This window comes from Adelges cooleyi, unplaced genomic scaffold (assembly GCF_023614345.1).
Source record: "Adelges cooleyi isolate 19-005CV unplaced genomic scaffold, UGA_ACOO_1.1 ACOO_flye_CR_arks_rails_tigmint_CR_PRNA_30, whole genome shotgun sequence".
NCBI classification, from domain to species: domain Eukaryota; kingdom Metazoa; phylum Arthropoda; class Insecta; order Hemiptera; family Adelgidae; genus Adelges; species Adelges cooleyi.
Genome location: NW_026095971.1, coordinates 23,333,753 through 23,349,464, shown reverse-complemented (window position 1 = coordinate 23,349,464; position 15,712 = coordinate 23,333,753). Strand labels below are relative to the sequence as shown.

The following is a 15,712-nucleotide window of genomic DNA, read 5'->3' as shown; positions in this document are numbered from 1 at the left end:
TTTACCCTAAGAACTACATGAAACGAGGAAATTTCACTCCGTTAGTTTTATAATACAGCTGTAAGCTGTATAGTTTTAAAAAATCGCCGTTTAAACGTTCAAATGTGTACAATCAAGAATGATCTTTACGGCTTGCCGTTACATGTTTAGAATAAGTAATTTTATTAGTTATTAAATAATGTTTAAAAATTAAAACCGACACACTCACACACCACTACATTAGGTTGTTTGACCGTGCATTTAGTAGAAGGTAACTTGTATAGAAAATGAAAAACTGACGATGCATTGCACCAGATTTGATAAAAATACACGGATTATGCTTGTAATATAGATGTATATATATTTTTTAAAATACATATTTTATAATATGTCACATTAAATACGTGTATAATAGTGTCATACTCTTCATCGACCGGACATGCCTCCCGTAGTGTTTTGGCTCATACTTTCTTTTATCACCGCGAGCTTATATTGACCTACTATGAGTTCATAAGCGTCATATGTAACTGGGTCCACTTCTAAATAAACGTAAAAATATAATAATTATTACACAATAAATTTGTAACCCTTCGTTGCCATACAATTGCGCTTATGATTTTTGATATTTTAATTGTGTTATCACAAAATAATTTAACTAACAACAAACAGTCGTTTCACAATGAGTGTTTATATGTAACTTGTTAAGATATTTTCAAATAATATAAACCGTAAAATACTATGCTGATTAATTCGATTCTAAATGAAACACATCGTTTGAAAAAAAGACATTTTACAACTTACCTGGTTTTATCTTGGTCATATTGTAGAACGCTTGTTTGTTAACCTTTTGGTTTTTTAATGTAGCTTCATCCATACCCAAAATTTCTGCTGAACCTGTCGTAGATAAAATCATTTTCCATACTGCCTAAAATTGTATCAACGTTGTTATTAGTATATAAGTTAAACATTTATCATATTATACATTATTTAAAAATAATTATTATTACATCTTTATAAAGTATAAAAATTAAAAAAATATTATACTTAAATACATTTGTATTTAAGTGTCTAATTAACATTTAATTTTTAATAATTAAAAAAAATATATATTCATTAAATTTTATTATTTAAATTTCTTTTAATGTATTTTTTTTAAATTTAAATAAAATTTTTTAATTTTCGTTGAATGTAAATTGAAAGATAATTAAAATAATTTTCTATTTTTTATTTCTTCAAAAAAATTTATTTATTTTTAAATTAAAGAATTCTCCTGTAGGCAAGTAAAATGTATTTAAGATGTCTTATGTTCTTATAATATAATACTTTTGTAAATCTATATTTTTTAATAAATTACATTTTAGTTTTTAAGATTTGATTTTTACGTACATTTTTTATTTTAATAATATAAACTGTTTTTAAAAATAATGTGTATTAAATTATTCTCCGATTAGTATTTTTTGACCTACACTGTTACCTATATAACATTGTAAATACGAAATTATACTTATAATTAATCAATAAATTTATAATTTAATACCAAAAAAAATATGTTTACCGTTTAGCATATTATGTATTACTTTAAATAATAATGTAATTAAATTTAAATATTATTGAAATTATTGTTAAATAATGATTACCAGGGCTTCATCCACTCCGGACGCTTTTTGTGTGGCAAAGCAAAGCGTTAAACCGAAAACAAACAAAAATGTCGTGTTCATTTTTTCGTGAAATTTTTTATAATGACTGTTGAAAGTGTTGAAAGTTCTTTGAAGTAGAACTCAGTATGTAATGACCGTATCGCATTTTTACCCCATTATATAGTACACTAAGCAAGTCACTAAACGCCTAAAAAATGTGTTTATTTAGGCCTTTTTATTTTTCTGTATTACTTATTTGCAATAGGATAATATTTACTATGGGTTTCTTTTTTCGAAAACAAGTTGTTTTTTAAGCAGTGAGTGTTTACATTGGTTATTGTTTACATTAACCGGTTAGACCGTTGCTCGCGGTGCCAAAAAAACAGCCCTTGGAGGGAGCGTCGGGCAGCGACAATGCGAGGAACATGGTCAGCGCTCACTGGCTACTGCCACGAAAGTGGGTTGAATGTAAAGGTGGGTTAAAGGTGGTAATCAAAATTATATGCCATATGGTTTGAGTTTACACAGTACAACGAGCTCGTATCCAAATAGGGAAAATCCTTCTTGGATCCCATAGCCCCCTGTTGTATCCCACCAAAATTGTCCCGCAATATTATAATAATCAAAATCCTTTTGACCGTGGAGACTTCAACAAAAACAACTAGGTCGATACTTATTTGCAATAGTATAATATTTACTATGGGTTTCTTTGTTGGAAAGCAAGTGTAAGTACAAGAAATGTACTCGTTTTTTTAACGTTTGACCTATTTTCTTGTAAGTTCGCACTACATTATTGTTTTAGGTACATAATATACCACCTTTACGTTCAGCTATTGCCATTTCATAAGTAACAACAAATACTGTGTAGGGGCCTCGTCTAATCACAAGGTTTCAACAATGGCTGTTATAATGTAAACCGTTTTTTGTATTTAAATTTTTCAACTATTTTATTTCATGCAAGGCATAACCTCGATGTTATGCCTTAATCATTATTACCTTAGTAATTATTTCAAACACCCTTGTTATGTCTAATCATTAATGATTCGTGTATTTGACTTGCATTTTATTGTTAAAATATCTTTATTAATTATGGTTATTTCACCACCCAAGACACATAGCTACGTGCAAGCCGGGGCAGGATTGAAAGAAAGGGGGGGGGGGTTTGAAAAAAATGTCACTTCAAATGTATTCTAATATTTTCAAAAAATTCACTTTTAATTTACACAATTCAAGTACTCGAGGGAGAGGCTTTAGACCACATAGTCCCCTCTTTAATCCGCTCTGCGTGCAAGGCCTTTGTCTCCAATAAATTACATACAATTCAATTAACAAAGTTAAAAAGTCAATGCGTTATATTTTAAGATACACCGGTAAGGCTTAGGTATCGATATTTTTTTTTTCTACACGTGAGGTGGAGAGGGGTTGTCGAAATTTCGGGGTTTTCCATGTGCAATTTTGTTGATGGCACTTGTGCACACATGAGAATGTTGTACAGTACATTTTTTTCGCCACCGATAAATATTCATACATTTTAAACCGAAAAAAATACGTCGGTCTAACGACAAAAACATAATAATATAAAATTGTCAATGTTTGAATTTCTCATTTTTTTTTTTTTTTTTGTATCTTAGTGTTACTTTTTACGTTGGAAATTCGGAGGTCGTAGCACAAATAATGAAAACTTGAAAATGTTATCGAATCGAATGTACTATTTACATACGATTTTCGCACATAGATATTTAATTACTTTACAACCTTACAACATTAATAGTCCGTAAAAATCAAAAATAGTAGCCTAACCTTAAGTATGGCTATCGACGGATATTAGCAAAGGGATTATTGGCCATTACAATTGGGGCGGGGACTTGTGTTGTACCGAGCCGATTGAATGTGATCTCTCTTGAGCTCTCAAAACTTACTGGGACCACTAAAAGTTTACACAAAATTGTCTGTGAACCGTTATAGCCCCATTCTAGAACAAACCTTTGGAATATTAAGGAAACGCGACTTTTTTTTAATTTTATAAGTCAAAACTTGACTATAGCTATAATCAATCTCGAAAGTCTTTTCATACGCTTCTAAACGCCAGTAGTTAGAACCGCGTGTCCTGATAAAATGTACTGAGTTATGCTTAATTTTGAAAATAAAAAAAAATAGTACACCACACGGTTATTCGAGTGTTAACTTTTAAGGTTAACCGTCAACGACAATGCATGTATCATCATAATATCAGTTGATGATTAGTAAAAATGTTTACCAATCAGCAATCATTGTTATATGTGAAATAAGAAGAGGTACAGCTACATAATGTATCATTCGTCTTATCTCCTACTTTCGGACGTCCAAGTGTTCGAATGCCGACTACCTGTACGAAATATACGTTAACTAAAAAAGTGAGCCCCATCGTCGTTGGTAACGAGAATTAATGTGCTGAAGTGGCTCCAATTTAAAATCTTTATATATTAATAAAGTTGTATTAGTTTTAGTGATATATGTCAACGTGTAAAATGTAATTGTTTTCTCGTAATATGTTTTGTAACTCATTTAGCCCACCGCAAGCTTTGCTTTCTGGGTTGAATTAATCTAGCTGTAAAACTGTTTCATGTATGTAATTAAAATGTAATGAAAAATTATATGTAATGAAAAATTTATCTAATAAAAAAAAAAAAAAAAATGTATAACTTACCACTGCATTAGGCTAATTAAATATTTTTTTGGACCGAAAATCGTATTTTTTAGTTTTGAACCATAATTTTTAAAAAAACCTTTCATCCCATTTGAAAATCAAAAGTTGCTATCGAAAAAACTAATTTGAGAGGGAGGTAAAACCAAAAAAAATATGTGAAAAATTGTAGATCACATTATATAAAAATATTTAGGAAAAAAAAATTCAAATACTAATTAACCCAGTGAGATTTAGAGTGGTTCACGATAAGTGGATCACCCTGTACGTGTACTTAGGTGGTCCTTAAATTTGACATGACGTTGGATGGCCGTCTTTCGGCTCCAAATACTGAAAAACATATCTCTAATCTTTTCAGGTGTTCATTTCAATTTTTCTCCTTTCAACGCCATGTCAAATTTAAGTACCACCCTAATGTATACTTAAAGTACATTATATATGTATATATGTATATGTATTGTATATTTTCGAAAGGACGAAAACGAAAATTGTTCCAGCTTAAATAGAGTTTCCCTTAAACCCTTTCCTCTGGAATGTATGCACATTTTTTCTTTATTTCACTTTTTCAAGAAAAGTTTTAGGGAATTTGGTCGGAAAATTAGATAGCATAGATCTAGACTGAAACTATAACACATGCAATTTTCTTAAAAAAACTGTTGTCAAACTTATTTTTATTAAGAAAAATTGTTACTACTAACCTCACTATATATTATATTCTACCCCTATACTAAACTCAAATGAGCTGCTTCATTTTATCATGATTTGGAAATGAGTAGATTATATTTTATAAACGTTGAGGCAGGGTTACAGTGAGAAGAATCCAATTTTTGGTTGGTTGATAATTTTAAATAAAAACGATATCATAATGAGTTGTATTAACCATGAAGTAGATGTTGTACTTAATAATTCTATAACTATTGACATTTTGTACGAATTTGTCCCTTTGTAAATTACTACTAAGATTATAGTAATTTTTATTTTTTCTTAAATATTTCAATAATATTGCACAAATAGTAAACTCGAATTGCCCAGAAAATATCCTCAATTTCTCAAACTTTAATACATAAACAATTTAATTATTTTGAAATAAGGGAAAAGGGGGAAGAATTAATAGGAAGTAAATAATGTGAACTAATTGTTTTTTAAAGTAGTTATAAAAATAGAACACTTTTATGTAGGTACCTAAATGACTGTGGGCATGACCCAGCCTTAACATTTTGCGATGCATTATTTATCACTATTTATTTTTTGGTTTAATAATGAAGTGTTTTTTTTTTGTTTCTGTAGACACGATTACTTTTTTTCCTATGGACCGGATTATTCGTGTAGCACGAACGATCAACCCTAATCGTATCCACCCTTAAACGAAAAATGCATTTTTAAGCACATAATTGTCATTAGGTACAATGCTTTTATCGATATTTGTATTTTTATCTGTGAACACCTCCCTTCCTCACTCACTTACTACTACTCATTCTCATACATATAGGTAATACTTTTTTACTGTGCTGGTTTATACTGTGCTTGGTTTGAACTGTATAGGTTTGACCCTACTAATTACAGATTGGCATTGAAATATTTATTTAATAGTGAATTTATCACTTTCAGTTATAATAATTTCTGTAGACCTAACTGTACTGGCGTTTATTTTCTAACGTCTACAGACTTCTTTGTCCAGAGGCCCAAACTTGGGTTTCCAATTGATATTGTATTAGGTTTTATTTTTTACTCTGAATTGTCATTGTATGAAATGCGCTAGTATATCATAAAAAAAGGCAAAGTGTGTTACTGTAACAACACACAGTTAGTAATATTTTTTTCCGCGTCTATTTACCTTAAATTCGTATCGGTATGAAAAAAACCAAATGATTCACAATAACACACAAAAATGGGCTAAGCAATGGTGTGTACACTGCTTTTTTGTACGATCATATTATATAGTATACAATATAAAATACGTTGTATACTACAGACAGAATTTTCAGAAAACAGCAATTTTTAAGTACATTTCTTGATGGTAAATCCTGTAGACCTGTGACTCCTCCAGCCCCAGTATGCTACGACCCCGCATAAATTAGCCGTCTTGTATAAAATGTTATGTCGGTATACCTATCGTGGAATACTCGTCGCCTGTAAAACAGTTGTTTACAAAATAAAAATGAGTACCGCCATGCCCCGACCCCGCTGTGCTGGCTTTTTACACTCAATATTATTGCACGTATAGAAAAAGTCAAACCAAACGACTCCTAGCTGACTTTGCCTTTGCAGTTGTTTAGGCCTTTGTCGATGAAAAATACTTAATGTACACACATATTTATATGTATATGTGTGTAAAAAAAGTGTTTATCTTTTAACCCAAAACTTTACCGATCCGGACCGAAGGTAATATTTGTTTTTTGACGTGCCTCTAAAAATGTAATATTATACTTTAAACGCAATGATATATTACGACCCGCAATGATAGAAAACCAAAACGACTGTAATGCAACTTATGCTTTGAAATCAACTTTTAATAATCCAAAATATTTAAAACAAAATACCTTGATAATAATATAAAAATGATTATCATTATTTTTTACTTTATAAAATAAAACTTTTATTAGAATATTTACAATCTTTAAGGAAATAAAATGAGCTCATGTTTTAACAAAGATAAAATTAAAACTAGATAGTGACATCTCTTGAGGGGAAAGTCCTGCGGCTAAACCTTTCTTTGACTTGGAATTACTGAAGTAGATCACTTGGTCAATTTTGGCGAAGTCCATAATGTCCGGTAGAGATAGTGAGGTAGATAGCGATGATATATTATGACTTTGAGGCACTTTGAATTACCGAAGCGGATCCCTTGGCCAATTTCGGCGAAGACCAAAATGTTCGGTAGAAAATAGAGATTTAGTAACGAGGTTGTAAACGAGTTTGTTCGGATGACCAATAAGGAGCACAGTGAGGTTAGGGCACGGTGGGGATGGGGAGGTCACGGGGCTACAGAAATTATTATAACTGAAAGTGATAAAATCATTTTTAAATAGAAATAAAAGTTTTTCAGCCGAGTTTGCAACCACGAAAGAGCATTTTTATGTCTCGTTGAAGATAATGATATAGTATATAAAGAATCAGTAACAAGCTAGTATATTAAAACATCAAGTCTCTGGCTAATATTGTAGTGTTTAATATTTGGCTTAAAACAATTCATAGAGAATTTTGACCCTTAAACTATTTCTAATTTATCATTTAGTTCTAATTAGAACGTTCAACGTACAACATATTATCCTATCTCCTTACCCTAATCTCCTACCCCTATCTCTCACCCCTATCTCCCACCCCTGTCTCCCATCCCCTATCTACCACCCCCAACCCCATCTCCGCGTGGTAACGCAATCCGTTACGCTTTTTTCGATTATGTGCCACAGCTAATTCTCACCCCCAACCCCAACCCCATTCCCACCCTCATCCCTATTTCCATAAGAGATTTGAAATTTGAGATGAAATATTTTGAATACGCATGCTTTGGGAAATTTTCAAACTTTCTGTTGGTAAGCTTATTTCGAATTAAGTTCAATATTCTGTGTACTTCATGAAAACCAAAAATCATAAAAGGAAAAAAACGCGTCGATGAAATTAAGTATCTTCTAAGCTCCACTTGGAATCTAAAATGTACATTGCTTATAACTATATATCTTTTTCCACGTTTACCCTACCCCCCTCCCCAAAGTACCAACTAGATGAAATTTGTGATTTCATGATTAAAAAAGTGACAGTGTATACAGGCAAAAAAAAACCCACACCATAGTAATAAACCAATAGGTATCTCTGCTCTGGATCAAAGCTAGAAAATAATTACAGTGTGGTAACTTTGGCCGTTAGGTGTCTTGTTTGTACATTTTTTCGAATTTTTTTTCTCGGAAAATTCAAGGTTTAAAAAATTATAAATTCTAATCGATGAAACGTATATGAAAACCAGACTTTTTACAGGTATTCTACGAAAATGTGTTTTTTATAAAAAAGAGGTTGTATATACATAGTTCACGTTATAATACCTTAAGAAAACTGGAAACTATAAGTTTTCTAATATGTTTGCTTGCCATTGTGTAGTTAAGATATAATGTGTTCCTTTTTTGATCAAGTACAAACTTTGTAAGCTTTGCAAACTTAACAAGCCTTTGCCGGACCTATTCACGACCAAGGTCAGTTCGCAGTAATGTTAAAATACCCATTGATATCCGAAAGAATCTTGGTAGGAGTCTCCGTTGATGTATTTTTTTATTATTTTATTAAAAAAACGAAAATACTCTTAGACTTGCGTCGTTCGATGCGATCAAAGAACTGGAAAGAACTACTTATAATATTTTTTTTATCAATAAAATACCTTTCATGCATTATTTTTTTCTCTATAGACAATGCAACATGAAGAAACTGGTGGTGTGGTTTACATAGGTGATATCGTGATTTAGACATATAAAAAAAAAATCATGAAATAAAGAAAAATACCTAGTCTTTAAATCAGTGTCAAGTTAAATATTATCATGAAACTATTTGCAAATTAAAATAACTCTCATGAAAATTAAAAGTTTAATGACGCCCAAGCGGTACCAACATTTTATAATTTAAGAAAAGCATGTAATTATTAATTATTTAAAATATCTACGTTTACTGCCTACTAATACCACACAGATTCAGTCACAAGTTTAGGTTATACTTTGTATTTAAGTTAGATTTATTTGATACATTTACCCTAAGAACTACATGAAACGAGGAAATTTCACTCCGTTAGTTTTATAATACAGCTGTAAGCTGTATAGTTTTAAAAAATCGCCGTTCTACAGAAGCTGAAATGTGTACAATCAAGAATGATCTTTACGGCTTGCCGTTACATGTTTAGAATAAGTAATTTTATTAGTTATTAAATAATGTTTAAAAATTAAAACCGACACACTCACACACCACTACATTAGGTTGTTTGACCGTGCATTTAGTAGAAGGTAACTTGTATAGAAAATGAAAAACTGACGATGCATTGCACCACATTTGATAAAGATACACGGATTATGCTTGTAATATAGATGTATATATTTTTTAAAATACATATTTTATAATATGTCACATTAAATACATGTAATATCTAAATCTTCATCGACCGCTGAAGCCGCCCATTTATTTTTGAGCAATAGATGATTCAAAATGTCGTAGCCCAAATGTTCCTGCTAAGCCTTCATAAGCTGCGTATGTAACTGGGTCAGTTGCTAAACAAACGTAAATATATAAATTATTACAAAATAAATGTGTAACCCTTCGTTGCCATACAATTGCGCTTATGATTTTTGATATTTTAATAATTGTGTTATCACAAATCAATTCAACTAACAACAAACAGTCGTTTCAAAATGAGTGTTTAAATGTAACTTGTTAAGATATTTTCAAATAATATAAACCGTAAAATACTATGCTGGGTTATTCAATTTTAAATGAAACACATCGTTTGAAAAAAAGACATTTTACAACTTACCTGCTTGTACCCCGGCTATATTATTGAACGTGAATTTGGGAACCGTTTGCGCTTTTAATTCATTATCAGTCATATTCAAAGTTGCTGAACCAGACAAACCTAAAATCATTTTCCATATTGCCTAAAATTGTATCAACATTGTTATTAGTATATAAGTTAAAAAAATTGTTCATAATATCTAATATATTAGTACAGTTTAAGTATTATTATAAATTAATAGCTAATAATTAAACACTTAATAGTCTTAACTCAATTTTAATTGAATTTAAAACACACGTGCCCTTTACCATTGCCGTAATAGAACGTTTACGAAACAGTCAGTTAAAAATTAAGTTTATTAAAATAGATTTTTATTTTATTTTAAAATCATTACTACGATATTCGTTAATTTAATGTATTCATTGCGTCTCAGAATGTAGCGAGCTAAAGAGTTAATTATTTTAAGAAACCTTCAAAATGAATCAATTTGTTTTTATTACACAAATCGGTTTTTTATTCCAAATACATTTGTATTGTACTAAATATCATAATATACATTATTTAAAAATAATTATTATTACATCTTTATAAAGTATAAAAATTAAAAAAATATTATACTTAAATACATTTGTATTTAAATGTCTAATTAACATTTTACTTTTAATATTTAAAATAAAAATATATTCATTTAATTATTTATTATTTAAATTTCTTTTAATGTAATATTTTTTATTTAAATGAAGTTTTTTAATTTTCGTTGAATTTAAATTGGAGTTGTTGAAAATAATGTTTTATTTGTTGTTTTTTGCTTAAAAAAAAAATGTATTTTTAAATTAAAGAATTCTTTAATTCTAAAATGGGAATGCCTGTCTAATAATTTACCAGTAATTATGCCACTGTCCAAAGTAATTCAAATTGTCACTTAACCAACAGATAAAGTAAGAACATGTATGATACAGTTGATCACCTTTCTAAATTATTTAATTTGCCGTATACAACCGTATGTTCAGAAAAATAATAAAGATATCCATTGTTCTAATTTCTTAAGGAAATGTTTGTATTTGTCATTGTAAAATAAGTTATTATATCAGACTCTTATGCAAGCAAGTAAAATACATTTATGATGTTTTCTGTTCTTATTATATAATTATATTGTACTTTTATATTATTTTTAATAAATTAAATTTCAGTTTTTTTACAATTTGATTTTTAACTAGATTTTTTTATTATTTTTTGTTAATTATATAAACTTTTTTTAAAAATAATACGTATTATATTATGCTCCGGTTAGTATCTTTTTACTTATACTGTTACCTATATAACAATCAATAAATTTATTATTTATGGCCGATAAAATATTAATTCCGTTTTCATATTATGTGATACTATAAATAATAAAATAAATAACTTGAAATTATAATTTAATAATTACCAGTTTGCGATCCACTCCGGACGATTTTTGTACGGCAAAGCAAAGCGTTAAACCGAAAACCAAAAAAAATTTCGCATTCATTTTATATTTAAAGTATATAATGACTGTTGAAAGTGCTTTCAAGTAGAACTCAGTATATAATGTCTGAATGGCATTTTTTTTACGCCATTTTATAGGTACACTAAATAGGTCACTAGTACAAAAAAATTGTTTATTTTGGATATTGTTTTTGTATTATTTATTTACAATAGCATAATATTTACTATTGGTTTGTTTTTTCGAAAACAAGTTGTTTTTTTAAGCAGTGAGTGTTTACATTAACCTGTTAGGCTGCTGCTCGTGGTACCAAAAAACAGCCCTTGGAGGGAGCGTCGGGCAGCGACAATGCGAGGAACATGGTCAGCGCTCACTGGCCACTGCCACAAAAGTGGGTTGAATGTAAAGGTGGGTTAAAGTGGGTAATACAAATTATAGGGCATATGGCTTAAGTTTACACAGTACAACGAATTCATATCCAAATAGGGAAAGTCCTTCTTGGATCCCATAGCCCCCTGTTGTATCCACCTTGCACGCAGTGCCCTTGTCTCTTATTCCGTAAGAGAAGGACAGTTTTGTGTAAGTCATAAAAATGTAATTTGGTTTTTTTTCACAACCATACAACCAATTTATCATTGCTAAAGTAAAATAGAGAAATTGTCCCGCAATATTATAATAATCAAAATAATTTTGACCGTAAAGACTTCAACAAAAACAACTAGGTCGATTTCACAGATGTTGTTTTTGTTTTCAGATATATATTTATTATTTAGCGCCACAGGTGACGGTTTGGACAAGCATAGAAAACATCAAAAGCAAATATTCTTTTCTTATTTCAATAAATAACACATCTAACACAAACGTGTTTTCGATACGTTTCCGCGTAGGGAAGTAGGTTAACATACAACTGTTCGGAAAAATAATAACGATGATAATATCATAAAATGCGTTCAAAAGAAATTTAAATAAATAAGGGATGGAAATAAAATACATATATAACACATATTATGTATCTACATTGAATACCTACATATAACATTTAAAAAAAATTAAAAATCAATGTCTGAGAACACTGTCTAGAGTAAAGAGATACTGAGTATCTCTACAGAGATACTCAGGTATTTTTTTAACGAAATATATTTCATTTTTTTTTATTTCGTGTTATTAAAACAGCCCTTGGAGGCAGTGTCGGGCAGCGACAATGCAAGGAACATGGTCAGCGCTCACTGGCTACTGCCACGAAAGTGGGTTGAATGTAAAGGTGGGTTAAAGTTGGTAATAAAAATTATGTGCCATATGGTTTGTGTTTACACAGTACAACGAGCTCGTATCCAAATAGGGAAAATCCTTCTTGGATCCCATAGCCCCCTGTTGTATCCCACCAAAATTGTCCCGCAATAGTATAATTATCAAAATCCTTGTGACCGTAAAGACTTCAACAAAACAACTAGGTCGCTACTTATTTGCAATAGGATAATATTTACTACGGGTATTTTTTTTTCCGGAAACAAGTGTAAGTACAAGAAATGTATTGGTTTTTTTTTATGTTTGATCTATTTTCTTGTAAGTTCGCACTACATTATTTGTTTTAGGTACATAATATACCACCTTTACGTTCAGCTATTGCCATTTCATAAGTAACAACAAATACTGTGTAGGGGCCTCGTCTAATCACAAGGTTTCAACAACGGCTGTTATAATGTAAACCGTTTTTATTTTGCACCGGTTTTTGTATTTAAAATGTTCAACTATTTTATTTCATGCAAGGCATAACCTCGATGTTATAAAAATGCCTTAATCATTATTACCTTAGTAATTATTTCAAACACCTTTATTAATTCTAATCATTAATGATTCGTGTATTTGACTTGCATTTTATTGTTAAAATATCTTTATTAATTATGGTTATTTCACCACCCAAGACACATAGCTACGTGCAAGCCGGGGCAGGATTGAAAGAAAGGGGGGGGGGTTGAAAAAATGTCACTTCAAATGTATTCTAATATTTTCAAAAAATTCACTTTTAGTTTACACAATTCACTAAAATACTGGTTAGGCTTTTTTGAGCATTATAGAAAAATTTTATTAAATTCACGAATAGAACTCATATTAACTAGATCAAATAGTGATTTAAATGCATTGATTAAAAAAAGTGATGATGCAACTACAGGTAGTGTGAATATTAAGAATATTGTTTGGAAAGTTCCTCATGTTAGTGTTGATGATAGCCAGCGTCTAAAGTTAATGAAAATAGTTGAAAAAGAAAAACATTTGTTTATACCATTTAGATCATTTGAAACATATACTTACCCTGAACTCGGAAACACGAAAAATGTACTATGGAATTTAAAAACATCAACGAAATTGGAAAAACCTCGTTATATCATTGTAGGCCTCCAAAAAAATCGTAACAATTCAATAACTGCAGACAAAAGCGAATTTGATCATTCTAAGTTGAAAAATATTAAAGTGTTTCTGAACTCAAATGTTTATCCTTATGATAATTTAAATTTAGATTTTACGCACAACGATTTTACATTATTATATAATATGTATACATCGTTTCAAGAATCATATTATGAAAATGGACTTCGAAATCCGATACTAAGTCCAAAATTGTTTTTATCAAATGCTCCAATTATTGTTTTAGATGTTAGTAAACAAAACGATTCTGAAATTTCTTCTACAATTGACTTACGTTTAGAAATAGAAGCTGATGATAATTTAACTGGTGTTAGTGCTTATTGTATGTTAATACACGACCGCATAGTTGAGTATTCGCCATTTACCCGAGAAGTGCGTAAACTCGTATAATATAGTTTTTTTGTTTTGGTTTTAGTATATAAGAAGTCCTTGTCACTGTTAAGATCTCTATTTTTAAATTAATAATGGATTATTTTGGTCATCATATAAATCATTTCAATGATATCGGAGTTGGTAAATATTTAAATTCGAAATTAATTGATTTGGAAAATAGTATAAAAAATTCTATCTTAGAAACTCAGACTGGTTTAAAAGATAGTTTAGAAAAAAAACTAAATACACATAATGAATCAATAACTAATGTTTCAAAAAATACAATAGAAACAATAAAATCTGAATTAAATAACTCATTCAAAGAATGTATCACTAGTTTGGAAAATAAAATAAATATGACGTTAATGAATGATGAATTAGAAAAAAAATTAGAAAAAAGTTTAGACAAAAAAACGAATGATGCTATGATAAAATTAGTAAATGAAGCTAGGGTTAAATTAAATAAAGATTATTATGAATGAATGATTGTTTAAAACTTTAGATGCTTTTATTTTCTAAATTAACCGATAAAGCATACACGCCGATTAGAGGAAGTCAACATGCGGCTGGATACGATCTAAAAAGTGCATACCAATATATTGTAGTAGCACATGGAAAAGAATTGATTAAGACCGATCTACAAATTGTGGTACCACATGGTACATATGGACGAATTGCACCGAGATCAGGATTAGCATGGAAACATTTTATTGATGTTGGAGGTATGCTTATAAAATCTAATCACTAAATAAAATGTTATATATATTTTTTTTTTAAATCCTAGCTGGAGTAATTGATCAAGATTACCGCGGAAACGTTGGTATTCTCCTATTCAATCATTCTGGTGTAGACTTTATCGTTCAACGTGGAGATCGAGTAGCACAACTAATATGTGAAAAAATTGTGTATCCAGAACTCAGGGAACTTCGGTCATTAGATGAAACTGATAGAGGAGAAAAAGGATTCGGTTCTTCAGGATAATTTTCATGTGTGTTAGGTAGAATTTATGTAATTTAAAATTGATTTAGCTTTGAATAATAGAGACAAAAAAACCTTTATATAAGTTTATTTTATACTATACAGATTGATAAATCATAAAATATTATAATTATTATGATTAATAAAAGGTATTATACTATATAAAGAGATGTTGTTATTCATTTCTAGTTTAATTTACTACAATTTGTAAAAATGGGCGGTAAAGCCCCAAATTACTACTACTCAATTCAAGTACTCGAGGGAGAGGCTTTAGATCACATAGTCCCCTCTTTAATCCGCTCTGCGTGCAAGGCCTTCGTCTCCAATAAATTACATACAATTCAATTAACAAAGTTAAAAAGTCAATGCGTTATATTTTAAGATACACCGGTAAGGCTTAGGTATCGATATTTTTTTTTCTACACGTGAGGTGGAGAGGGGTTGTCGAAATTTCGGGGTTTTCCATGTGCAATTTTGTTGATGGCACTTGTGCACACATGAGAATGTTGTACAGTACATTTTTTTCGCCACCGATAAATATACATACATTTTAACGAAAATTCAGAGCATAAAATAAAACCTTACATAATATGGTTTGGAAACCCAAATTTGGATCTCCAAGAGCAATCCAGTGTTCACAGATAAAAAATACAAATATCGATAAAAGCATTGTACCTGATGACAATAAT

At 30.0% G+C, this 15,712-nt stretch overlaps 2 protein-coding genes across 2 annotated transcripts; one reads left to right on the top strand and one right to left on the bottom strand.

Annotated features, from left to right (window-relative positions):
- Positions 1-405: 405 nt before the first annotated feature.
- Positions 406-1,745, bottom strand: LOC126837992 (uncharacterized). The gene is made up of 3 exons (XM_050572046.1): positions 1,617-1,745; positions 781-904; positions 406-518 (listed from the first exon to the last, which is right to left on the bottom strand). Exons 1-3 carry the CDS (start codon positions 1,695-1,697, stop codon positions 406-408), a joined length of 318 nt encoding a protein of 105 aa, XP_050428003.1. The 5' UTR covers positions 1,698-1,745.
- Positions 1,746-14,505: 12,760 nt separating this feature from the next.
- Positions 14,506-15,037, top strand: LOC126839140 (deoxyuridine 5'-triphosphate nucleotidohydrolase, mitochondrial-like). Its single transcript, XM_050574223.1, has 2 exons — positions 14,506-14,767; positions 14,830-15,037. The coding sequence occupies exons 1-2, from the start codon at positions 14,548-14,550 to the stop codon at positions 15,024-15,026; spliced, it is 417 nt and encodes a 138-aa protein (XP_050430180.1). The 5' UTR covers positions 14,506-14,547; the 3' UTR covers positions 15,027-15,037.
- Positions 15,038-15,712: the final 675 nt, after the last annotated feature.

Bases quoted from the DNA above. Each gene is read 5' to 3' on its own strand.
- LOC126839140 (XM_050574223.1), top strand. From the start codon at position 14,548: ATGCTTTTATTTTCTAAATTAACCGATAAAGCATACACGCCGATTAGA. The intron at 14,768-14,829 runs GTATGCTTATAA...TTTAAATCCTAG, and splicing joins ACATTTTATTGATGTTGGAG to CTGGAGTAATTGATCAAGAT.
- LOC126837992 (XM_050572046.1), bottom strand. From the start codon at position 1,697: ATGAACACGACATTTTTGTTTGTTTTCGGTTTAACGCTTTGCTTTGCC. The intron at 905-1,616 runs GTAATCATTATT...ATACAATTTTAG, and splicing joins CCGGAGTGGATGAAGCCCTG to GCAGTATGGAAAATGATTTT. The intron at 519-780 runs GTAAGTTGTAAA...ACGTTTATTTAG, and splicing joins TATGACCAAGATAAAACCAG to AAGTGGACCCAGTTACATAT.